The following is a 27,413-nucleotide window of genomic DNA, read 5'->3' on the forward strand; positions in this document are numbered from 1 at the left end:
AGGTGAAAGATTTTTCTTACTTTAGACAAAACCATTTTAACTGTTATTTTAGTTCTTGGCTTAAATATGAAGCAATAGTGAAATTAAAATGCTGCAGCTTGTACCCTGTGTAAATATTTGTGTTTCAATTTTTAACATCAATATTTTGATGAATCTGATTAAAGATTATAACAATTATTGGTAGTTTTGCTTACATGCTTAAAGTGTATGTCAGGATGAAACTGTTGATGAAGCCATGTGGTTTTGTGCATGTATATATATGTAACTGGTTTGCAACCTCCTGTTTGCAGAAAAGCTTTGTGTGGGAGAGAATATGAATACACAGATTCACATATGTAAATGCAGAAAGAATTGTCAAACATTTCAAATGCTGTATGTAATAGATTAGTTGCATGTGCTCTCACTACACAAGTGCCGTGTAAAATGTCAGCTCTGGTCACACACATAATGCGCATTTATAACTTAACTGCTCCATCCACAGGCACATTTCTGACCATTTGTGAACATTGCATGCTTAAGTCTGCCCCGCTCCTGCACACACCCTGTTTGTCGCTAAAATCCCAGATAGAAACGGAGTGTTAAAATGTAACCATAAGGAACAAATAGTTATGAACTTATTTTCTACTAATTGAAGTCTTTAATTCAAGGATTGCTAGTTTTCTAAAACTGCTTTATTTTTTACTAGGTGAAAGAAAGACAACAGTCTCTTGCACAAAGATTATGAACAAGAATATCAGTCTTGTGGACAATAAGAAGTGCAAATATTTAACAAAACCTGAACCACAGATCCGCAAGTGCAATGAGCAGCCATGCCAGACCAGGTAATAGTGACTTGGTTAACTAAAACTGCAGTATGTGGATGTAAAAATCTTAGGAGCTAAGAGAGATGACTGCCTCTGGCAACAACTGTGCAGTAAACACATACATCCAAAAGGTTATAATGCAAAATGTAGGGAAAACAGAAACACTGGCTGTTGTTTCTCCTGAGTTTTAATGAAAGAGAGCCCTTAAGCACCATGCCTAAATCAATTCTTACTCAATAAATCAACTCATTACTTTCCTCAGGAAGTGTTCTCACACACTGATGCATACTATGAAATTGAAATTTAAATGCTGTTTATATAAAGATGGATTTAATCCCATGATTTTAATTAATTATATATTTTAGTGTTTTGTTCAATCAAGGCTTCGCTCCTTTAAAAGCTCTCAGTAAACTCTGGGTACACTATGCAACCTGAAGTATAGGGAGGCTTCCCCTCCCTCCTCTCCTCCCTCTCCCCCCATCCCTTTGTATGTGGATGAATAGACAGAACTAGAGTCTGATGGTGGAATGTTGGAAGAAGCAGGAGGAGACTTTTTTCTCTGAATTTCACCCCAGGAGGCAGCTGCAGCATGCAGCCTGTGCCCTGCAAAGCCCACCCTATTTGGTGTCCCTGCAGCCGAACTGGCAGCCTGCTCCTTGCCCTGGCTGGCCAGGCTGGCACAGTGACTTATTTCAAAGATTGACGTCCTGTTTCCATATGGCAGCTAAGAATTATGACTAAGGAAGTCCCCAAGTATTGTGTGGACTTAGTTAACGTATCTGTCACCTTTCAAGGGAGGCAAGAGCAGCTAGCAATAGTTGGCTAGCATCCCCAGGAGTAAGAACTGGGATAGGTCTACTGCAGTCATCTGGAGGAGAGGTAGATGGTGTTTTTAAAGAAAACAATGCAGAGTAAATAAAATGCAAATATTGTTGAAGAAAGTATGTAAAATGAACCAGAAGACATGGCTTTCTTGGAAAGGATGAAATACTGAAATTGATAAAATGCAAGATATGATACATTTTAAGTAAGACCACACCACTGTGTTTTGGACTTCCCCGGACTAGGGCATTACACTTTGGAGGGATTATTTGTATTTCATTATATACATACTTGAGCAGATCTTTATTTTATTATATTAACATCACTGTGCACTTAATGGATAGAAATGTAATAGTCTGATCTTTTTCTGAAGCATTCTCAACTAGAAATTTTCAATGCTCTGTACTTTATCCAGCTTATTAAATGAAACATTTTAAATGTTGCTTATTGCTACTCAGAGATGCTATGCTGAGAAATGTAGAAAGGTATCATGATCCTTAACATATATCTAGTTTTTCATACTGTGTTAGTGATTTTTACAAAACAAATATTGTTAGCTTTCAACAGAAAAGTAGCTAAAGCATAGGCTTGCATATCGTTGTTTGTTATTGGCACTTCAAGAAGTATCTTAAACTATTGCATTATCATGACAGGCTGTGATTTATAAATTGAGTCTCTGGACTGATAATAAAAAATCCTTAGTTAAATGTTTTATTTTCTTAAAAAAAATGTGTGACAGAAGGTTGGAACAGATTCATTAAATCTCAGTTTCCTAAAAACTCTCCTTTGCAATCTAAGTCTCCTGCGATACATTTGTGTACTGCATCAGTGGCAGAGCTGTTTGATTTTTAAGGGCACATGGCCATAGTCTGGAGCTACAGAACATTTGGGGAAAACTATGTTCTAGAACGATTGCTCTCCAGGTATGTGGGCTCTGCCAAGTTGCATCAGCCTTCCTTGCTGCTGCGATTTAAACTACACAACCTGAGTTAGGCCCAAACCTGAAGAATGTGAAGAAGTCTGAGTTTCTAAACTTTCTCTGGAGCAATGAGCCTTTAATGCAGGGGTGATTCTGTTGTGCAACTGAGTATTTTCAAAGAATGCTGGACTTTACGTGCATGGCATGCACTTATATAGATAGAGAATAACAGGCTGATCAGTGATCTGTCATCTTTAAAATGTGTGTGTATTTTGGAGCTTTTCTAATTGGAATTATAATGAGAGGAGACTACTCTGAAAACATAAGGACAATGGGCTGGAGAATGAAAAGATATGAACATTAACACCTCATTTAATGTAAAATATGTTAGATTAATAAGTAGTCCATTAATAAAGTGGAAGTTAAAAGGAGGCAGAAACTATGCAAGTATGTCTTGGGTGTGTGTACTGGTAAGCAAGAGAGTAAGATGATGTGATGGTACTTTTCTCTTCCTGATTTCTTGTTACTGCACTGCCTGTATTTCTTTGCAGATGGATGATGACAGAATGGACTCCGTGTTCAAGGACATGTGGGAAAGGGACACAGAACAGACAAGTAGCCTGCACACAGCAGCTCAGAAATGGGACCCTGATCAGAGCTAGGGAGAGGGATTGCCTTGGGCCAAAGCCCGCTTCTGCACAGCGCTGTGAAGGCCAGGACTGCATGACTGTGTGGGAGGCGGGAGTCTGGTCTGAGGTGCTGCATTTATTTATACAAATAGTTCACAGTGATTATTTATGCCCTACTATTTTCTGGGAATAATATTCTTTTCAGCGGCAAGTGGCACAGCTCAGCCTAATGATTTTCACGGTCCTCATGCAATGATTTGGCAAAGGGTTCAGGGACTAGGAAAACCAGCCATGTAGAACTACTACATTTTACCTAGTTAATGTCCTGGAACAGTTTCTTTTGGCCGGTTTTCAAGCACATATAACCAAGTATGTCCTGACTATAGTAGCTAGGGGTAAATGGAATTAAGGTCATCACTTATCAGCTACCAGACCTCGAGTTCAGAGTGGGAACATCTCTGACGTACTTTTCTACCAAGGGATGTTGATCAGCAGATGGTTGCCGCTATTCTGCTTCAGAGAGGCTATGAGGGTAGCTGCTTGCAAAGAAGGACATTTCCTTCCCTTCCTCTCTCTTCTCACCTCTTTTTCCAAGAACAGCACAAACAGTGGGCAAAAGGACTTGTAAATAACACAGTTTCGCATATGTTGCATCCTGAAGCGTTGCTGTAGAGTGTAATTATTCAAAAAGCTTTATTAATTTAAGATCTTCTAATGTGCATGTCCATTTGGCTTTCTTCTTCTAAGTTATACTACTTCTAAAAGTAATTGACTGTGAAGGAAGAAAGGGTTTGTTATCACTGCTATCTGGACAAGCTGAAGGCATTATTTGGAGCTTCTCCCTCTATTGGCAGAGCAAAGGCAATTCTGATTGCCTCCCATACCAGAAGCTGTGCTATGGGTCCCTCCAGGTTCAAAATACAAACAGCAGCTTCTGAATGTGGGTACAGTCCCTTCTTTGGGCTTCTCTGCTCAGCAGCACTCCTTGATCCCCAAGCAAGAAAGAGCTAAGACATAGGGAATGTTTTCAAAGATAAAAAGCAGATGCTAAGGTAGAGATAAGAGAAGTAAATAGCAGCAGTTAATGGTTTGGTACACAGAGGTTTATAATGCAAGGGCTAGTTGTGAGAAGAATTATATTCACTTACAGAGGTGCAAGAAAGAAACGCAGATTGTTTAGTTGGTTTGTTTTACTCGAGAGATGAGAAATAAGTGAGCATGTTTTTGTTGGAAGCAATAAGTATATTCTGAAGAGTGAGGTGTTTCCCATGGCCATTCCTACTATCACCGTTATATTGGAAGCTAGCCATTACTGCTTCCTGCAGTTATAATCAGTTTGGCAAAGGAGAGTTTTGATCTGCAAGCAGTGGGATGATCAAAAGCAGTGATAATGTTTTGAGAAGGAAATGGCATAACTTTTGGCAGTGTAAGTGGGAATGGTGAAAAAAAACATAGATTAAGACCTTCTGTGCAACTTGAAGAGAGTTTTCACGTGCTGTATATGCAGTGACTTTGAATTTTCAAATTCTGTCTGGATTCTTGCATAGTTTTAGAATATTTACTTTTCCATTTTAACTTTTTTCCTTCCCAAAAAAGGTCTATTAGACACTAGCAGAATTTTTCTGAAGTTGCTTCATATCTTATTTTTATGAACATTTAGATTTTCTTTCATTATATTTCCTTTCATTCGTAGAACAAAGATTGCCTAGTATTTTCAGTATAACATTTTGCATTCACTTCATCATAAGTTTTTCAGATGTTTTCATATCCGAAAACCTAGTTTTTCCTTAAGCAAATAATTTTTGAGCTAATTATATATTTTTAGCTGAAAATGCAACAATTATCATTCTGCCCTATACAGAATTTTTGTTCTTTTGTTAGTTTTTAACAAATCCATTGTCTATGTAGTTGAAAATTGGAAGCTGGGAAAGCACTGAAGTCTTGAAATATTTATGTTAGCCTAGCAGAGGTCATTAGAACGGGATAAAGTGGGCTAACTATGACTTTTGTAGAAACGTGAAAAACATCTTTTTCCCGCAGTGCTCTGTAAAGTGTGGTAAGGGAGTACGGCATCGGACTGTGAGGTGCACCAATCCCCGCAAGAAATGCGTTTTGTCCACAAGACCTAAAGAAGCAGAGGACTGTGAGGACTATTCCAAATGCTACGTCTGGAGAATGGGAGACTGGTCTAAGGTGAGGCATCCTTGATACTAGTGCTTCACAGCATAATACATTTTGCAAGCTGAATTATTTGTAAAAATTGCTTTTATCAGAAGTGTAGGAGTCTCCCAGCTGAGGGAACAGTAAGGCTGTGAAAAAACTCCAACCCAAAACATGTAGTCACCGAGACCACAGTATAAATAAAAATCAGAAATATGTAGAAAGTGTGAGATGAATCTTGACTATCATGCAAATCTGGTATAAATTTACTGTTGTCAGTAGGCAGGCAAACAACTCCAGAAACTGCAGCTTGCTCCAACCTCACAGTTTGCACACTTGATTTGTGTTTCCAATGTTACACCCTCCGGCCTTATAAGGAAGCACCTTTAGCCTATTAAATTTCTACATAGACCATTTAATATCTAGGAAGCATCTGTTACTGTCTATTCTGAACACCTGACGTAGCTGTCAATACATTATTTCCTTGGCATATGGGTTTTGTTTTCAGTGAGGTACGTAAGCATAGGCCAAACTATAACAGAAAATATTGGTTAGATCTGTGATTGAATGTGTTGTTGGACTGGGACCTTGAACATCTGATACAGTTTTGAATGTCCAGAACATGCTGCAATACTGAAATTGAACCTTCTCAGGGTTTTCTCTTGCCATATCACAGACCACACTTTAGCAGAGAGATTGTAATCTTTTTTTTTTCCCTTGCTTCTTTTCATAACTTTGCACACAACACTTCTACTTTCAATGCCTAGCATTATTGCAGCAGTTTTTAACTTGCTTGTATGGAGAAGTATTTAATGTATTTTTAGTTGTCTTTCATGTGATGTAACAGCTGGAAACAAGGACTATAGCCAACAGTGTATGACTAGCCAGTCTTCCAAGAATTAGCTGCAAGTACTCTGTGGGCAACTGGTGTTTCATAGAATTCTGCTTGGGAGCTCCCATTTTATGACAATGCGGTACAAATTGTTACTATCACATTACTATATATTCCATATTCTTTACTTTTTTTCACATTTAAAGGATAAAGGATAGTGTCAAATGATTTTTTTTTTTTTATAGTGGTGATCATTTAAAATATTTGGAAATGTTTTGGAACAGCCTTACAAAAACTAGAAGATAACCCCCCTACCTTAGTTACTTCAAAAGCTCAAAGTAGTATAACCATTAATTTTTTAAACCCTTCAGTAGCAGGGTTACTTTCACAAGAAGATGTGTTTGGCAATGAAGTTTAGTATTTGCACTTCCATGCCACAGAACTGCAGTAAAAAACTGCATCGTTTAGCACTACCACCAACAGCAAGTAGACTATACAGGGATGACCATCTGCTTTCTTAGTTGAAGCATTCTTTCAAATTGGGGTTGCTGAGGCTATGTGGGGATGCTCAGACAGTTACTCTGTGTTCCCAGTGCCCTCTGGAGAAAAGAGGACCTTTAGTCTCTAATTCAGTACTTTTCACAAACATCAATGTCCTAGACAAATGTACAAGAACTTACTTCTTCCTATTTAAAATTTACTGACATCTTGTATGTTCTGCTTTCCTCCTACAGTCAAAGCTGTAACACTCTCACCTAAACTGTACTTTAAACTTCAAAACTAGGAGATGAGGAAATATTTCATATGGAATTGAGAAAACCTTTTGAACAGTTAACATACAGCCTGACTGTGACTTGTGCAGCTGAGATTTTCCAAGATTTATACCAAAAAATAGTTACTTTAATTTCTCTACAGAGACATGAGTTCAATTTAAAATATACTTGGATTTCCTTTTTTTATTCCCTGTTACTATTCTGTTCCATTGCTAGAGTACATAGCAACATGAAGTCATGGCATACATGTTAATATGTCTGCAATGGGGGAAACAAATGGAAAGCTCAGATAAATGTTAATCTTTGCTCACTGTTTGTTTCTAACTCAGAAGTTCAGTGCAGCCTTCTGTGTTCACTGTTCTTACTCTTTAGGATTGTTCTTGACATTGACAGAAGGCTGTTCCTTTGAGCAGAGCCAAGTTCCCCCAAGCTAATGCCAAGACTTGGCTTGAAAAAATTAAATGACGCTTCTCACACATTGAAACAAGAGGCTTAATGTGATCCTTATTGGCTTTGCTGCTCCCCTTGAACTCCTAAGGCATAATTTTAAATGAAGCTTAAATTGCACTATTACTGAAAAGATAACATTATTAATAATCATAATAGTACTGTAATGGAGTTATTTTGTTTTAGAGGTACAGCCACACAGAGATCAAATAATTCTTCTGCTCAATGTTTTAACAATAATACCAAGGTCAAAGAAAATTTGACCAAAATTGCAAGCTCCAATAGGTCAATAAACATATTAATCCTTCTAAAACTCTGACTTAATTTAAAAGTATGCTATATAACCTGGCCTGTATGTAGCATTAAACTCCATAATAGCTCTTAAATCAGCAAGGTGGGTAAATACGCCAAATATTGGTGTTCTTAACATCAGTTGGGCTCTGTGCCTGCCCTTGTGAGGAAAATGAGTATGATGAGAAAGTAAAGAATAAAGGCTCAAAATGAGCTTCTAGAGCCAGCACCTAGCAACATTACCAATTACATTGTCTTCTCCCAGTGAATGCCCTCCTTGGAATACTATATTTAACAATGTAAAAGTTACCTTCAGGTGAGGAAAGCTCATAGCTACTATAGCACCAATTAGGGCAAGGCGTAGCTCCATCTTAGCAGCAGCAGTGTCCTTTACTAAGCTGCCCATTACCACCCATTTCAAGCCTATATGAGGACAGGGTCATGCTCAGAGGAATTTATCATCTAAGGATAAACAAGTAGGCAGGGGAGAGGTGAAATGAAATGCGTGTGAACTGCATGTTTACACATCTACCTGGCTTACTAGAGAAGTTCATCTCATTGTAGAAGTCATTCTCCAAATGTCAACAGCATAGGGTGCTTGAAAGGCAGGTCTAGGGTACTTTATGTAGGAAGCTGTCTATATTTTTTTTTGCTATTATCTAGAATCTTCAGAACATTGGTGGAATAAATGAAGCATGAGAGGCAGGATGAATTTTAGAAGGGAGAATAATTTGGAGAGTGGGGTTTGAAAATAATAATTAAAAGCTTAAGTTTGATTATACCAGAAACTTTTGGAGACATTCAGCAGGGGATAATAGAATCAAAACACTGGACAATGGAGTAGAATTTAGGAGAAGCCATCTGTAAGATGAAGAAATATAAAGTATGTGTGTATAGGAGACCAGAGAAGATAATATGGTTTAAGTTCTAAAAAGACATTTGTCTATGGAAGCTAGAAAAACGATGCATTCAGTATAAACTAAAGAAGCAGCACCACCAGGATTTCTCAATAGTATCTATCTGTTAGACCAGAGATGCAGAGGAGTCAAATATGACATCTGGGATAATGGTCCCAATGGTTGGGATGGAGTGGACTTTGTCCATCGCCTGAAGAAGCGAAAATGGGGAACAAATATTAATCTGCTAAAGCAACTGCTTGCTTTTTACACCAGTGAGTCCCAGAATGCGTGTGTGTGTGTGCATGTGTGTATTGAGGTGGAAGTCAAGTGCGCAGCTGTTAGAGGGAGACAGAGGGAACCCAACAGGTCACAGAGAGATCTCCCAATTGAGTGGTACAAAAAGCAGCTGTCAGTGATAAGGATTGCTTCCCTTCTGTCGCAGTCAGAGAGCCTGTGAAAATGGAGAGAAGAAAAAAACAAATTCTTTTTTTGCCAGCTATTCAACAGCATAGGACATTCAACCTTTAAACTGTGTGCTTAAACATTTAAACAACCCCTAAATTTCCATAGCAAATAGACTCAACTGATTTGGTCTCCTTCAATTAAAAAAAATAGAATTTGGATAATATTAATGTTACAGTTTTACTGACAAGGTAATTAGCCTTGGTTTTATTCTTTGGTTCCCCATCCAAAATTGTTAGCTCTTTTAGATTCTGGGAATGAAACAGTCCTGGCCATGAGTCAAAATATGATACTATTAATAGACTTATGGACAGAGAAATTATGTGAGTTTTGTGAAATAATAGAAGTCAAAATAATACTGGCATCACGTTAATAACTTTTATATTGAGTTAATTATACAGTTAGTTTCCAGCAAATGAGGTATGTCTTTGTTTCAGAAATGAAGTATGAGCAAATCATATGGAAGATGTCAGTATAATGAAATGAGAGTGGGGAGGTTTTTGTACATTTCTAACCAATCCTGTAATATTAACATTATTTGTTTCAGAGAGATTTTTTTTTTAATAGTTCAATGTACTGTAGTATTTTGCCTGGAATAAATGTAATGTCATCTTTGTTTATAGTAAAATAGAACAAGACCACCCTGAATAATACGCAAAAGCACTGATAGGACTGAAAAGGATTTTGAAAGTAGACGTTACCCATTTTGCACACACACAAAATCACACATAAATGGGAAATGCTGGTATCTGCATCATGCTTAGACCTACTGGGACATCTTTGCTGGTTTTCTGCTACAAGCATCTTTAGGATAAGCAAAGTTTTGGGGAATGTCAAACTGGAATCAAAAAGTAATTGTGGGCAGATGTTGTTTTGTTTCTTGAATTGCATTATCTGTAAGTGGCACTATATTAGAAAAAAATTAAGTTGTGGCACATCAACAGTTCCCATCAGGATTGAGCCTTCCTAGGCCCCCTAGAAAAACAAAGCATGAACAAACAACAGCAAAAGAAGCTTACAGTTCCTGCTGAAAGATGCTTGCACTCTTATCTGACAAGTGACATGGTAGGGGGAGAACTATATAATCAATTAGATAATGAAAAGGAAAAGAAAGAAAAAAAAATTTAAATCCACTTGATAACAGCTCCTCTGTTTTTTTCCTGTGTGTCCTAGGAGAGGGCCTCAAGCAGAAGGTACAGCCTTTATACATTTGTTTTGAAAGTTCCCTTCAAGAAGTAGAGAAGTGGGTGCCCATAATGAACTTCTCATGGAGTACAAGAGACAGTATAGTGAAAAAAGAAGGGGAACATGAAAACCCAACCCTCATAGCTAGAAGAGGATGCCTGGAAGATGGCAGCAAGTAGCAGAGGCAAATACAGGCCCATGCTTAAGCGGGTCTGTACAGCCACAGTCTCGTTGCGAGGTGTACAGCATGCTGCAGGGTGCCGTCTGATAGAGTGCTATGGGGAAAGAGGAGATTCACTTACACAGCCACTGTTGTTGCCTGTGTGAGAAAGAAAACGGTAAAACATTGATGAGTTCAGCAATTGTATGAAATTGCCTTGGGCTGCGCTGATTTTAAAGAGTGGTTTTTAGGGAGGCGTGCTGAGATGCACGCTAGGGACAGAAATCAGTCCTGAAAAAGTTGACTTCTAAGTCACCTTCAAAAGCATTAACAGTTAGAGAAAGTCTAAGAAATTCCAAAAGAAGAGGACATCTGAAATACACCTGAGCAAGCTGGGTTTGTCTTACTCCCTGGTAGTAGAAGTAAAATGATAAAAATGCTGCTAAAATAGATAATTGAGAACTTTATAAATAGATGACGTTTTCCTCCATGTATGCCCAGCAATATTTCAGAGTCACATATTGTTAGTATTAGTAGACTTTGAACTTTTGGGCAGCTTTACAAATTTTCTGGGGGCTCCTTCCAGCTGTATCCTTTGTGATTCTACCTACCACCTGAAACCACAGCTATAAGCAAAGCAGTCTGGCTGCTATTTGCCTTACCAGTGTTTGGCACTCCTTAAAGTTGACAGGTATGATTGACTGGACTCTGGCTTACTGGTGTGAAAATGATGTGTCTATATCATCAAAGCAGACTTTTATTTCTAGTGAAGCAGAAATTGCTGTGTCAGTTGGCAAGAATTTTAAAAAAACTTTTCACTCTACAAGGCAGCCCATTTTATCTGAAGTTGAATAGACTGTAGGTATCCATGCTGTACACATGATCTCTATTTTGCTGTTTTCTATTCTTGACAACCAACTGTCCCTTTACCTTCTGTAATTACCTCCCCTGTAGGCAGGTTGTCTAGCTGTTTATTGAATTGCCAGATTTGGCAATCTGGCATTGCCCAAAAGGGTAGGTAGCTGTGATAGGTATTTTAGTGGTATGCCAGATTCAGAGATCCAGGGCATCCACTGAGCTTTGTGATCTGACACCTTTTTTTCCATACAAATGACTGTTTGAAGAAATTATTCTTCCTACAGCCCTACTGAAAAGTGAGAGTGTGGGTGTTTGGCAGCCTAAAAAGTGCTGATATTGTCTGTTAGCATTAATGGCCCTTTTCAATGGTGATGAACAGAGTTGTAATCTGGAGTCCAAAACCTGCATATATCAGATTTCCAAAATGCTAATTTATAACAATTTTTATGTCATTTTAAAAATTGTCTTAGACTATACACAATGAGGTAAAAAATTTGAATGTCTAGAATGGTAAGAGTATTTTTTAAGCATTCTTTAAAACTAAAAATTAATTGCTTCAGCTCCCAAAAATTAAGCCAAAATGTTTTCATGAGAAGGGGATTGGTGAAACAAGATACTGTTAACTGGGTAAGTTCTTGGAATGGCTTTTTTTGGACCAGCTAGGTGAAAGGGTCCTTGAAATTTTACAGAGTATTACAAAGGTGTTGCTTCAGGGAGAAAGTTTGGTTAAACTGTTAAAGCATCATGGCATTTACTGAGCATCTTCACAAAGAGAAAATCATACATGTACATTTGTATAGCAACATTAAAATTTGATACTAGATATTGTTTTTAAAAAGGAGATGGAGATTTCTTTCAGGGGGAAAAAATGAATTAGAAACCAGAAAACTAGAGTTAGAAAAAAAGAAACAACACCTTAGCTATAACTATTAGAGGTAGAAGTACATGCTGCGTGTTCATTACTCTAATTTGTGTCTTAATGTTCTTTCTTGCTTTTGCTTAGTGATACACATTGGGCAAATCATTTCATCGGTCTGTTCATGATAATGCCTAGATTTTTTCTCTGATAGTTGACAAGTCATTCTAAGCTGTCAATGTCTGCAGGAAAATTCAATTACTCAGTCCACTGCTGAGACTCAGTCCAGTAGGTGTTCTTTTGCCTGGTGTATCTCCATCTCTAAGATCATCTCTCTCTCTTTCCAAATGTTTTCCTCAGCTTCTCTGACTGTATATCAGCCAATGGGTAACTCATTTAGCCAGTTCACTTGGGTTCTGTTAGAATTTATGTAATCCTTCCGCTCTTGTGGGTTCTAGTTGATTTTTGTGTGTTGGAAATCTTTTTCCTTTCATGCATTTTTTTATCCTATCTTTCATGCAGTTAATGTAGATAATACTGCTTCAGGTATTCATTCTTGCAATAAACTTGGACCTTCTATGAAGTCCTCATTTTGTCACAAAAATATTTATTGTTGTTTATGTTTTGTTATTTTGCTTTAACTGATATGATTCTCATTTTCTACTGTTTTCTAATAGCTTGTAACTAGTTACTAGCTGAAAATACTTTACAGTTAATAACTAATTCTTGAAAATGTCTTTTGAAATAATTGTTTCAGATTAAAGTCTGTGATTTCTGACTGGCAAGACAGAATCAGAATAGCTACTTAATATTATTCATTTACCAGTTTTAAAGAATTACAGGCAATATTACATATTTTTAAATACTGTAAGAAAGATTTACTTTTCTGCTTTATCTGTGCTGTTTCAGGCTGTTGTTCATAGATGTATGTTTAATCTCCAGAGTTCCCTCATCTAATCTTGCCACAAATACTTCCACTAATGTTGACATAAAACAGAGTACACCCAAACGTATTGATCATTTTTTGGTAAGTTTATCACAGGAACACAACAACTCAGGTCAACATTGTCTATCTCCTGGCCCTCTGATAGCTCCCTCAGGACAGTCATGCTTTTGGGTGACCTCATCAAACATAGTGAAAGTGTTACACTTCAGTATGGTTTTCCTACCAATAAAGCCAATAAACCAAAAAATTCCAGAATAATTTTCTGGAAATCCATTTTCTTCCAATGAAGAATCTTTTGACATTTTGAAGAGAAAATTAACCGGTGGAAGTTTTATTGATAGGTCTAAGGTATTTTCCTATGTAATTTTCTCTGTTTCTCTTTTAAGGTTTTTATCTCAAAAGCAATGACCCATATGTGGGATCATAGTATTCCCGCTAAAAAAAAGTCCTTAGGGTTCAGTTTCCTCATAAACTCTCAATTCTTTGTGGTTTTTTTTTTTTTTTAATAGCTTTTATACCCATTTAGCTGAGTTACCTGCTACCACTTCAGATCTTCATGATTTAAAATTTGGTGGATATGGCGAACGGAAGTAAAGTCATGGTTAGGGATGATGTCTTTCTTTTACTTGTAATACTACTGGAAAAATGAGAGTGCTACGTAGTGTGATGTTATTTAAAGGCAAATACTTAATTTTATGTGGTACAAAAGAGCTTTTTGACATTGTTTCTTTGATTTCTGAAAAGTAAACAGAGAGAACAGTAGAAATTTTGAAGAGAAAGGCGTTTCTCGAAGGTTTTTTCCCCCTCCTATGACATTTCCTTTATGTCCTTAATGGGTTCTTTAAATTGTCTTTTCATTAGAAATGCCATAATCCCTTAATTACATTTTTGTGCTGATGAGCTATGCTTTTCCCTGGAAGGTTTTCTACAGAGCAGCAGGCCAGCATTGTGATATATGCTAACATTAAACTGCATACTCAAAGGTTAATATTTCAAATTCTTTTTAAGAGTTCATTTTCGTCAGTCCAGAATGACATACTCCGACTAATTTCATCAGAAAGATACACGTAATTATGAGGTCATCAAATCTAACTGCTTCCAGATTCTTCTTTGTGTGTTTGATAGTTGTAACCAATGGAAGGTCATCTTCTGCCAAAATACCATGCAGTGATCTCTCAGATATGGAAGTGTGAGATACAATAATGTCTTATTCATCACTAAGCACTAATGGCAGTAATATATATGGTATGCCATATAAAAGATTTTTTACAAAGTGTTGGCAGTGTAATGTTGAGCCTAATCCACTAAGTGTGAATTCTCTCACAACCAGTTTTATCACATGGCTCTAACAAATAATTGTCTCCTTCCAGTTTCTTCGTTGACATACTTTAAAAGTAACATACAGACTTAGGCAAACCTTTAGTATCTTTAGAATTGATAAAATATGCGTAGACATTGAAAACAAGCTATAGTTCTGTAAAAGTGCTGTTGACTAGAGTTTGTTTCCTTGGCTGGAGAGTAAAGATCGTAAAGAAATGGTGATCATACGGCTTGCTTTTAATTCCCTCATCTCAGAATATCACAACTATCACAGATCTGTTTTATTAAAAAATTAAGTTGAATATTTGGCTTCAGCTTTTATCTGTATTGCCTTTAGAAACCATGAAGAATAAATACAATTTACAGAACTGGGAAAACAAAAGCGAAGGCTTCATATCACTGAGAGGCATGGGAATAATCTTATGGTTGCCCTATAGATCTATAACTTGTGATGGTCTTCAGTCAGTTTAGAGAGTAAATCACGTTTAAGCTTAAGCAGGGATACATATTTTGCTGGGCACCTTTACCTGAAAAAAGAGATAATAATGTGGTAGTGAAACTGTTGACTTGACTTTTGGACCAATTGCCTAACTCTTTTTTTTAATAGAAAAGTCAAGATTGCCCTGTAATTTAAAAAATGTTCTTGGAGGATATATTTGTATCTTATTAATAAGTCTGAATATCTCTGCTTTTTACTGTAGAATACTGCAGCCATGTAGAATGCTGTTGTATGATTGATCATTTGTCATGCTTAAAATGGTCTTACAACTTAAATGTGGTTTTTTGTATTGAATACAGTTCTATAGAAAGTATAAATACAAAATTGAAAATCGTGTTAAAGTAAAGTACATCTGGAGCATACAGAGAAACATCACTTCCTTTATCTATTACGGTATTACAGTTTTTGTCCATGCTTTGACATAGACCATAATGATGAGAGAAAAATGCTGATACCTTCCTTGATTTGGGGGGGAATGAGAGGCTGTAATACAGTCTGTCGTTTTTATAGACCAGGACCCCAGGTTATCATACATGGAATTTTTGCTGCTTAATGCTGAAGTTTAGTCTTCACACTTTGAAGTTTTCAGGAACTTTTATCTTAGTATTTTTTTAGAAAATAATACAATCATAATCAGATTTCTGTTTGTGGAGGAAAGGAAAATCTTAATGATAAAGGCTTTTAAGTGAGTATAAAGCTGGTGGAAGAATCCACCAGAAAAAAAATACCCTTCCCTTTTGCTCTTTTTCTGGTTCCAGAGGGATCTAAATCTATCCTGTGTGCCACATTAGAAAATTAGTCTTGCAAGAAATTTTCCCTTCAAAATTCAAGGGTCTTCTACCCATTCCTTGCATAGTCTGGTAAGACGTATATTGTGGCATCAGCCTTCCCTGAGCTTGAGGAGATTCTCGTCCCACCAGTACTTCTCTGAGCAGGCTTCCTAAATGAACTAATAAGTCCAACTGTGCAAACAAAACAAACTAGTTTCATTGGGACAATCAAGATTTTTAAATCATGAAGTGTGTGACTGTGTTTCATTAGTTCATCCAAGAAAGAAATTGGGGAACTGAACCTAGGTTTCAAATATAGACAAAGAATTTGCTACTTCCAAGCCGAGTCCAGCAACTCTGTTAAGATGGAAGCCTATCAAACCCCACTACTGATTCAGAGTAAATGAGAAATGATATTTTCAAGTATAGATTTTTATATACTGTCCTAGAAAAAATGATTTGGTTTTTTGTTGTTTCATTAATAATCATATTATACCAAATTCTACATGGTTTTCCTCAACCAAATTTTACTTGCAAACTTTCAGTTGCTTCTTGTCTTGTTACCAAAGGCAGTTTTGCATCATCCACCAAACAACTAAATTGTTCTGCATGGGAAGCTAACAAGGATTTAATAAAAAAAAAAAAAAAAAAAAGAGAGAAAAGAAGGGTCCAGATTCTTGAGATGAGGTGATGAGGGTTTCCTCCACAGGAACCCTGTCTCTAGCCCAACTTATCAAACGTGACCTGCGGCTCTGCTTATCTTACTTTAAAATCTTACCTGTTTTGAACAGTTATCCACTACTAATTATTACTCCAGAAAGAAGAACTAAAAAGAAAAAGGGGGGGCGGGGGGGGGGGTGAGGGAATAAAATGAGAAAAGAAAAATAAAATAAATAATGACAACTCAAACTTGCTAAACTTAGGAGAGACCAACAGCAGATTTTTTTCAGCTAAACTTAGCACAAGTTCTGAATTTTAAATTTGGCATTCACATACTGAGGTGTTGGGTGTGTCAGAAATGAGAGAGGCAGAAAGACCTTCCTGGAAATGATGCATGGGAGAACTCAGACTCCCATCTTATGTTTGGATCCGTTAGTCCCTCTTTTTGTATTAGTTATACTATTCACAAATGCCTCTATAAAAAAAAAAAGTTCTTAAATAAATTGCAGATTATTTGCTTTATTTAGTAACCGTTAAGAATATTGCTAAACTCAGTTTAAAGTCTTTGTTGAAAACAAATGCACCACTTTATCTACTACCTGCCTTCAAAAGCAAACGTCATAAAAATACAAGATACACAAAAAGATGGCAAGCATGTTAGCAAATATGGATCCTGTTGCTAAAGTCTGGTTGCTTGCTATCCTTGTTGCACACTCACTTTATGAAAAGGTTGAAACCGCTTAAATGCTGGAACTGATGAACCTATACATAAATGATTAGGAATGCTCTGCTAATAATTTCCAGTAGAACTCATCACTGAGTTTCCTTATGAGCACATCGCTCTCCACTTTGAATGCTACTTAGACTTGTAAAAACCTTTTATTGAACAATCCATTTATTCTTGAAAAGAAATTGTCTGAGTCAATTCTGTTAATATTGTCACAGATTGAGTTTTTCATTGTGGCTTGTATCAGCCTCTTCGATGATTGCCTGTTGTCTTGGCAGGAAGATGCATTTTGACTCTTACTGTCTGCCAGTGACAATTTTTCCCTTAATTTAGGAATTCCTACTTGTTATGAAGGCCAGCTGGAAGCGGCTAAGGCATTACAGCACCTTCCTCAGCTGTTGGCCTTGGGAATATGTATTCTCTCCAGAATATATATCTTTGGCAGGGAACAGGAAGAAGGAATCTTGGGTAATGGGTGTGCATGCCAAGTGTAAGGATTGTTATATTTAACGCCTAGGTTTCTGTCCTTGAAATTATGTCTAAAAGAAGTTCAAAAGTAGGACAAAATTCAAGCAGGGTGGGTAGATTTTATTTGAAAGAAAGAAAAACTTTCAAAAAAATAGCTGTTAACTATATTTATCCAGGAATTTTTTGTAATCTTTAACAGGAATGTTTTACATGTCTTGCTGCTTGAACGGTTTTACAGTACCTTTAGGACTGTGTCCAAAATGCACAGATTAACAGCCACATAAAAAACCTCTGGCTGCGTATTAGAACATTTAGTCTAAACCTACAAACACAGTTGTCCTACGGGAATTTTTACTAATCAGCTACATGGCCTTAAAGTGTAGGTCATCTGAACAGCCAGAAGTAAAATCTAACTCACCACCACAAAAAAAAAAAAGTACAGCATGTGCAAGAGTGACATTTGGGAGGTGGAGGAAGTGGGAAGAAGTCCAATAGAAAAGTATTCTTCATTCACTAGTAATAAAAGCTGTGGGTTGAAATTAATCTGAGATCTGCTGAGTTGATGCAAGTTGCTACAGATTGGTTTGGAGTGGGCATTTTCTGTAAATTTTGTGTACATAAGCCTTATATTAATATATATATTTATATATAAAGTCATGGAAAATACAAGCAGTTTTGACAGATAGATTGCTTTCTGATTAAATGCACAGCTTAACTATGTAAAAGTGAAAGTATTTTTTCTTTCCTGTAACTTGAAAGCTTTGTTACAGTTTTAAACATGGAAACTCCAGAAGTATACAGAAGCTATGCAACTTTAGCTACATACCACAAGTGCTACCTAAAACGTGACAGCTGCACATCCAGTGAGAGGTATTTGCCTCAAGTTCAATATTTTCAGTGAGAGAAATCCAAAAGTCAGACAAGCGTAGGAGACAGTTTTGGAGGAGTCTGCTTCAGCTAGAATGTACACATGCCTATGTAGTAAAATGTATCAAAATGCGGGTCAGAGCTGTTGCTCTGAGTTGCATCTAGCTGGTTTGCAGAAGTTGAGATGTCTACTAGTGAAATTGGACCAAGTCCATACCTTTGCAGAGTGAAGAAGAAAAATATTATGGATTCCTTTTATCCTCCAATATTCAGTGGCTGCTCTCAGTTATACCAGCAGTTGGCTGATGTATTTGCAGCACAAGTTCAGGTTTAAGACCACGTCATGGAGACAAACAGAAATCTCACTGTTTGTCTGTGTAGCTAGCAAATGCACTGCTAAATGCCATGCCTGAAGTGTGTTTTCCCTATTTTGTACTATTTCAGACTACTTTGAATGTGAGATTATATAGATATGGTAAAAAGATATTCTTTTTTTCTGGCTTCAAATCAGTAGAATTCTTAATTCTGAAGTCAGACACTGCTGCTGATGATGATGTGTGAACAGGGAAGAGCACAGCTTGACTATCAAATCCCTGGTTGATTTTAAAACACTAGTGGTTTGGAAAAACCTCTCTTTACTTGTAAACCGATCAGGCTGCTTTGGAAGTTTTGGATTGCAAATCAATGTGGTAGCCCTGCCTCTTCACAATTTTCCCCAAATATCTTACAAGACTTAGTAAAAATTCTCAGTTTTATAAAATAAGAATAAACACGAAGTTAAACATTAGTACAGTTCTGTGACAAGAAAAGAAGATAAAACAGAAGGCAAGTTTCTTATTTTATTTCCTGCTTTGCCACCTATTTCCTATATGAACTGAGACATTTTATTTTAGCATCCTTTAGTGTCAGTTTCTTCCTCTAAAGTTGGGATGTTAATAACTAGGTCACACAAGACTAAAATTAGTTGTTAGCAAGATGAATACAGTTTGGGATAGAAGACTACATTATAATGCTCCATAACACTCTTTGAAATATCTCACAACTCAGTCGTTAAAAGGATGTTAATTCACCAATTAAGATTTTAATGCCAAAATCTTGCCAAATTCTGCACAGAAACTCGGGCCCTAAGCACTGATGAGCCAAGAGAGAGATCTGTCTGCTTGTTGCATATTTTCTCAGTTGCAGTCACGAGAAGCTTTCAGGCCAGAGCTCATTTGATATAGAGAAGACATGACTGCTGACAGAGTGCTCTTCACAAAGGCACCTGCATAGATGAATTGTTGTGCATTATCAATTAGTAGATAAACCATTGGAGCCCATTTTGTCAGCAGAAGTCTAGTGTTTTCAAATCCCATTCTCACTCCAGTACTCCAGATGGCTAGGTTGCACCTACTTATTTTAGGATAACCAAAAGTTAAGGGCAGATAAATTATTTTTAGGAGATCATATGTACCAGATCCACCTGCCTGTCTTCTCCTCCTCCTCTGTAGCTGATAAAAGAAGATACATACATACTGCAAGCTCACACGTACTCTAGCTTCGGTTAATACACATGCAAGTGTTTTACTGAAGGGAAAAAAAATACAATACTGTGTGCAAAATTACTCTAAGTTAAGATCATTGTGAAAATCTTTAAAGATTATCTTCATTTTATTACCTTCATTCTCAGGTTTGGGGTTTTTTTGTGTTGTTGGGTTTTTTTTAATTTCGCTGTTCCATTGTCTCGCATGATATTCCATTAAAATATTCAAAAGAGAAACCTCTCTGAAATTATGGAGAGAGGAGTCCAAGAAGCAGCTGGAATTTTGGCAAGATTAAGATTGATGTTCTGGCTGCTACTGGTGATTAAATTTGGGTATGTATATGTGTGATTATACGTGTTTACCATGAGCATAATGTTGGCCATTGTAGGAAGTCAGATTATTTTTTGCTGCACAGGGGAAAGGCAGATAATTCAGGAAAAGGAATTCTGTTGAGAGGCTTTTTCTCATGCAATTTAAAAGCAGTACACTAAATTCAAAGTTGATGACAGACATCTACTTTGAAAAGACTTCATTCAGTACTAGCTGGATTCCCTCCTGTAAACAGCACATTTGTCCATATGTTAAGCTGTGGTTGCTATTGAATAGAAAATTATGTATTCATAATTTAAAATCTTTGCATGCCTTGGCTCATGCAGGCCGTATCTGATTAATTTGGCAAGCAATTATAGTTCTTTATTGACTTTATGGAGTTACTCCTGATATACATCACTGAGAACAGAAGCAAAATCAAGTCCACTTGCTGCCTCTAGCAGCACACTAGAATGCCAGTGTTTGATTTCATGTGGTTACAAGTTGAAGTGTGCTTTGGACCTTGTTGAGTCTCAAGAGTCCAAAAGACACGAGTCTTACTTCTCTTGATGTACATACTTGGGTACAAGCCCTCTATTTCGCATTTGGCATGTGTAAATCTTTCCTCCAAGTAACAGTTTTTAAAATGTCACTCGAAAGCACAGAGATAACAAGCTTAAAGGGTAAAAACCCCTTTAGTGTTTCCTACACTCAAAATTTATTCTTTCTTTTCAGAAAACTATACTTCTCCATCTCCATCTTGAGACAGGATGGTTGGGAAACTTGTTTTGTTATAGCACACTCGCCTTGTCTTTCTCTCTCATTTCAATATTTTTTCACCTGCCTCTTGAGGCCTCCCGAGGAAATGTGTACTGAATATTTAGGTAATTAACATTTTTTTTAGAATAAAAATATTTTCAGGATTATGTGGATTGTGGTGGCATAAATTTTCAGCCAGTGCTCATATCATTCATTGCAAGAAATTGATTAATATTTGAAGATGTCCTCTATAGTAAATTTCTCCAAATCTTAATGAAATTTGTGGGTACTTGAGTCAAAATCATTAGCAGGTAGGAGAAAATTGCAATACATAATTTTTGAATGAATTTGTAGTTAAAGCGATAGAACGTATGTCAACGGACACAAAAATAATTCATGCCCTGTGAAATTTTCTTCACAAAAAATCATCAAAGGGGAAAGCATGTATTTTGTTGGTTTGGAATAGGTTTTTACGCATCTGTATAGCACTGCCTGAGTTTTCGTTCTAATATATTATGTTACTGTGATACAAGTAGAACATTACTGTCGTTACAGTGCTCAGCTATTTTATTTTCTCACCTCATTCTCTGTGGCAACAAGATGGGAAGGTTGATTAAAGGCCAGGCAGCATGTCTCGTGTTGTGTGTTTCATTTGTGGAACACAAGTGAAAACATGAAGATGTGACGCAAAGATGGGAGGCATACACTCTGCTCAGTAGGAAGAGCACTTTTGCACTGGCAGGAGTAATGGCTTAATTAAAAATGCTTCTCTCTGTCAGTGCCTGCGAGCATTTTCTTTTTTTCCATCACATTCACCTCTAATCAGAGTAAATTAGGATACAGATACAGGAGAACAGCCCCTGCTCCCTTCAGGCACATTGCTGCATTTCAGTTTCATCACAGGCTCTACAAAATGGGCCTTGACAGCAACAGGATGCTGGAATCAGTCCTTCAATAAATACTGCCAATTTATTTGTGCATTTTAAGTTAATTTTCATTTAGCTAATGGAATGGAAGGCAGAAATCTTGGAATGCTGACAACTGAAGGAGCAGCTGGACTTCACCTGGACTGGCATTTCACCTTCATGTTTACAGGCAAAAATACCTTTCCAATGAATGTGTGTCTTCTGTGTGTTCCAGTGCTCTGTCACCTGTGGCAAAGGGATGCAGTCCCGAGTCATCCAGTGCATGCACAAGATCACGGGAAGGCATGGCAATGAATGCTTTTCCTCGGAAAAGCCTGCAGCCTACAGACCCTGTCAACTCCACCCCTGCAATGAGAAAATTAATGTTAACACAATAACATCACCCAGGTTAGGTAAGCAGTCAAAATGACACATTCCCACTGGAAATGTCTTTTTAGTTCTTTCTCTCCATAGAGTAATGACAATCCCAGTTGAAAAACAGAGGGCTAGGACTCAGAACATGTAAATTCTATGCAGAGGATCACATCTGCCTCAGTTTTCCAGTCTGTACATCAGAGACTGTATCTCAGAATGGTGAAGCATTTTGCCATCCAAGGAAGGACCATGTGATGGGACTGTATGATATTATGGTCACAAAACATCCTAAATGAAAATACGTTTATATTAGAGACATTATAAACATATTATATATGTTTTATATATTTGTCCACTCAATTTTATCAACATTTCTCAAGTAAGACAATAGCTTGTTTTCTCTTTAAAAGTTTTGTAAACTATGGTCTTGTGATATTTCTGAGATCAAGGAGGCCCTTATTTGTTCCTCAAATACAAATAGCTCTTTCCACTTGTCTTCAGTTCAAACATCTACAGCCTATGCCTGATGGATTAGGACGTGTGAAGGAAAATTACTAACATGAAGAGATTTGCTGTTCCTGGAGGAACTCAGGTCTCTGTTGGTCTTAAAGAAATTACGTTACTGCATAACTGCAGAACTGTTAATTCTGTTAATTATTATTTCCTAGTGGGTTGTTGATGATGGTCTTACCAGTAGCTCCCCAAATCGTTCATCTGCTTCTTGAGCATGACTGGGGAATATTCAGAGGCTCGCTGTAAGACAACATACCCTTTCCAGATGATTTTCCAGAGCCCTTGTTAAGATAAACCCTCCTGTCAAATAGATTACTCCTGCGTGGAAGGGGATTCTAACATTTCGGGCTGTATGTAATCCTTCCTTTAAGTCAGTGAAGGGTATTTCTCTTTGAAGTTTTTAACCCTTAAACATTTCTGTGTAGTAGACATTGTTTCAGTTTGCTGGATGAGATGGCAGCTGTTGCTTATGGCCCTCTTGCACTATTTCATTGTTGTAAGGTTGCCCTTCATGCTTTATCTTTGTTCAGCTGATCTCTCAGAAGCAAGAGGCCATCCCTCCATCACTGACGCTCTCCCTCTGGTGAGGTATAAGCAGCTTTGTGTCACAGAGTAAACTGAATCACAAAGTTTCACAGAAAAAATGTAGCATCAGATTCATTGAAATTTGACTGACTTACTGTGAAGGGCACAAAAAAAAGATTGGGCTATGTTGTCCTCGTAGAATGGATTGTGTAGCACTGATGTTAGTAATCCACAGTTCAACCTCATCCAGCAGGAGGCAGAATCCAATCTGGCAGAAACATTAACATCTCCAAAACACGTAATGCAATGCTTCTCTTGAATATATTGATCATTTTGGCCTCCAGTTCCATTCCTATTATGCAGTATAGATCCTCTGGATTTGGGGGTAGGGCTAGTGGAAGCTGATGTGGGTTGCACCAGCTCTACTCTTTTATAAAAAGCTCTCAGTTTCTCTCTCCCTTCTACTAAAAAAAGAGAGTAACTCAAATCTTCTGTGAGATTGACTTTTTTTCAGTTCAGTGTTTATGATGATTTTTGGATGATGTCTGTTTCTTGTGCCCTATTTTTCACTGTTTTCCCATATTAATTCCATGTATGTGCTACAGCTTGAATAACTGAATGTGCAAAGATTCAAATTTGGTACCAGGTCCTTCTATGGTAACACTATAACAGGCTTTCATAAGCAAAACAGGTGGGTGGATTAAAAGATGGCTTTACAAGAAAACAGACAACACACATGAAAATATGCCCATTTTGTACAACAGGCATACAACAGAAGTCAGGCTTCTGCATCTGAATGTTTACGAGTGCTAGAGAGAACTGAATAGTTACAACAACCGTGGGAGGCGGTAGAGTAAACCAAACAGTCGCTTTTCAGGCTGTGTGATGTGTTTGTCATTTCAGAAGGTTTCTGAGGAAGAATTTGGTAGTCAGGGATTCCCACAGTTAGAAAGCAGCAACAGACTACTAATAGAGCAACCTGAATAACTGGGTGACGATAAGATATGAAAGATGTGAAGGTAAGGATTAGTAGCCGGACTTTGACATGGAGGAGGGAAGACCCATTGGAGTTACTAAAAAGAAGGTGATGTAGTCAGACCAATGTATTGGAAGACAATTTAAAAAAAAAAAAAAAAAAACAACAACAAACATTTTGAATGTACTTGGAGAGGAGGGGAAAAGGTCAGGAAGGTAAGAAATGCACAGCGTTTGTGCATTTGAGAAGCCCAAAATGTGGCCTGGACAAGTGTATTTGCCAACATACCAACTGTCATTGATTCCATGCTGTAAGTTTCATTTTTCTAGATAAAATGGATTTGCATTACGAAATGTACCATGGGACTTGCTAACTGTCTTCAGACCTTGTAAGAGTGCCTCATAGTGTGGCATCTACAGCGTTCAAGCTAGCAAGACATAATTCTGTTCCTTTGAACAAAGAAGCCAAACAAAACTAAAGGTCTAGTAGATTATTTCACTTAGAGAGAAAGATGATGTAAGACATCATGTAGTTTTGTTCAGTTTCCATTCATTGACAGCATGGCACGAAGTCTTGATGTCTTGAGCAAAAGCAGATCAGAACACCAGCAGCAGTCTCCATGCTTTAATTCCTACATTTCCCCACCTGCCTCTGATTAAAAGAATCCCCTTATAGGTGTCATTGAGAACCCCATTCTGGTATTATTCAAGCTGAGGCTTCCTGTTTTTCCAGTAGCAGCTTCTGTCTCAGACGGAGGGCAGTTTCAGCAGGAGCTGCTGCTTCGTGTGGCTTTGCTGGAGCTGGCTCTGCAGCCCTCACATAGCCCTGGCCCCAGCCCCAGCCCACCTCTGTGTAGGGCAGAAAGATGGGCTTCACTCTCTCATGAGGAGACAGCTGCATGACATTAAACCAATTAGTTTCAATGCAACTTAATCCAATTCATAAATTAAGCTGGCCTTAAAAAATTGTAATGTTGAAAATATTGATGGCAGTAGGATTTTTTTTTTTTTGCCTTTCTTTTGTTGAATATCTACATCTATTCTCCGTTCTCTTCCCCAGATACACTTCTGGTGTCCTTGTCACCTTTGCTACCGGATTCGTCACTAATAAATGTAACAGTAATGTATTTTTGACTTTGTTGTTGTTCTTGTTTCACAGCTGCTTTAACATTCAAGTGCCTGGGAGACCAGTGGCCTGTGTACTGCAGGGTGATAAGAGAGAAGAACCTCTGTCAAGACATGAGGTGGTATCAGCGGTGCTGTGAGACGTGCAGGGACTTTTATGCGCAAAAAATGCAACAGAAGAGTTGACCTCTGTCAGGCTGGCTGGCTCTCAGCTCTTTGCAATCTTATTATTTATAAACACACACACACGTACACACACACGCACGCTTCTTCAGACCAAATATTATCAGATTACATGTAATTTAATCAAATTAATTTATTTTTGCCCGCCAGACATCCTTAATTGTTTTGGTTAGACAGCCAACTTGTTTTATCCTCTGACATTTTCATAATTAATTTTTATGTGAACAATTTTGGATACATTTATCAGAATTTTTAAAAAATAGTAACTAGTATTTTAAATGTTTATTTTCTGTAGGGTCGTCTCTCTGTTGCCAAAAAAAGTCATGTTATCTTGAATTTATTTTAATTTAGCTGAATAGTTTTGTTGTATATGGAAATAAAGCCCTTTTTAATTTTATTATAATTTTGGCATTCAGAGGCAGAATGATCTTGTGTATTTTGCAACAGATGTTGAGGTGAGTAAGCTAACTATTGAACAGGTTATTACAGAATGTATTGTGAAATCAGTTCATTTGATTTAGAAACATACTGAAGGGGATAATCTACTGTAACTTATAACATATTATAAACAAGAAAATTAAAATAGCTACGTAGGAATTTTGATCATTCTCATGGACACATACTTGAACACAAGTATTGAATCAATGAAACACTGTAGAGATTTACACTGAATCACTGTTGCACTGTTTGAGGTAGTGTAGAGAAACGCAGTCCTAGAACTTGTACCATCCTATGAATCCACGTCTGTACTGTTTTAACACGTCACTTGATTTTAAACGTTTTGCGAGAAAAAAACCCATGCCCCTCTATACCTTTTTGTGTCCTCTTGCAGATTTACAAATGGAATAGTCTTTCCTCCTGCCACTTGTATGAATTAATCTGTTAAACACTTTCAGTTCTCTGTTGATGATTTAGAAAATAGCTTTGTACTACTCTAGTTTTATCTTTGTTTTATGAAAAAGTCTTTATAAAAATGAAATGTTTTACAGTTTTGTGAAACGTTATGAAACAGCTAAAATTTTCCTTATGAGAAAATATTGTACATGATTCACATGATTTTTACATTTTCAATAAAAAGTAAAGCTTCTTTTGTTATTTGCGTTTTTCCTCTTTTGGGCGTCTGTGTCTGTGTCATGGTTTAACCCCAGCCAGCAACTAAGCACCATGCAGCCACTCAGTCACTTCCCCCCCACCCAGTGGGATGGGGGAGAGAATCGGAAAAAGAAGTAAAACTCATGGATTCAGATAAGAACAGTTTAATAAAACAGAAAGGAAGAAAATAATAATGATGATAATAATAAAATGACAGTAATAACAAAAGGATTGACATATACAAAACAAGTGATGCACAACGCAATTACTCGCCAACCGATGCCCGGTTAGTTCCCAAGCAGCGATCCCCACCCCAGGCCAACTCCCCCCAGTTTATATACTGGGCATGACATCACATGGTACGGAATACTCCATTGGCCAATTTGGGTCAGCTGTCCTGGCTGTGTCCCCTCCCAACCCCTTGTGCCCCTCCAGCCTTCTTGCTTGGCTGGGCATGAGAAGCTGAAAAATCCTTGACTTAGTATAAACACTACTCAGCAACAACTGAAAGCATCAGCATGTTATCAACATTCTTCTCGTACTAGATCCAAAACATAACACTATACCAGCTACTAGAAAGAAAATTAACTCTATTCCAACTGAAACCAGGACAATCTGGTAGCTGAAAATCCATTGAGCCCTGCATCGCAGCAGGTACAGCTACAGTAGTCCCTACAACAAATGCCTCCTGCCTCTTGACTTGGGCACCTTTCTGCAGCTGCAGACAGACATGCCTCTCTGTGAGTCTTGATACATGGAAAGTTGGGTATAACAGA

General features: G+C 37.4%; 1 protein-coding gene across 1 annotated transcript in view; it reads left to right on the forward strand.

Moving 5' to 3' along the window:
- The window catches only part of ADAMTS19 (ADAM metallopeptidase with thrombospondin type 1 motif 19), a 150,792-nt gene extending 124,153 nt beyond the window's left edge, over nt 1-26,639 (forward strand). Inside the window, 5 exon segments of the mRNA XM_030005043.1 lie at nt 686-821; nt 3,096-3,300; nt 5,214-5,366; nt 22,085-22,262; nt 25,397-26,639. Of these exon segments, the coding sequence (XP_029860903.1) occupies nt 686-821; nt 3,096-3,300; nt 5,214-5,366; nt 22,085-22,262; nt 25,397-25,548 (824 nt within the window). The 3' untranslated portion in view covers nt 25,549-26,639.
- The last annotated feature ends 774 nt before the right edge of the window (nt 26,640-27,413 follow it).

This window comes from Aquila chrysaetos, chromosome Z (genome assembly GCF_900496995.4).
Source record: "Aquila chrysaetos chrysaetos chromosome Z, bAquChr1.4, whole genome shotgun sequence".
In the NCBI taxonomy this organism is placed as follows: domain Eukaryota; kingdom Metazoa; phylum Chordata; class Aves; order Accipitriformes; family Accipitridae; genus Aquila; species Aquila chrysaetos.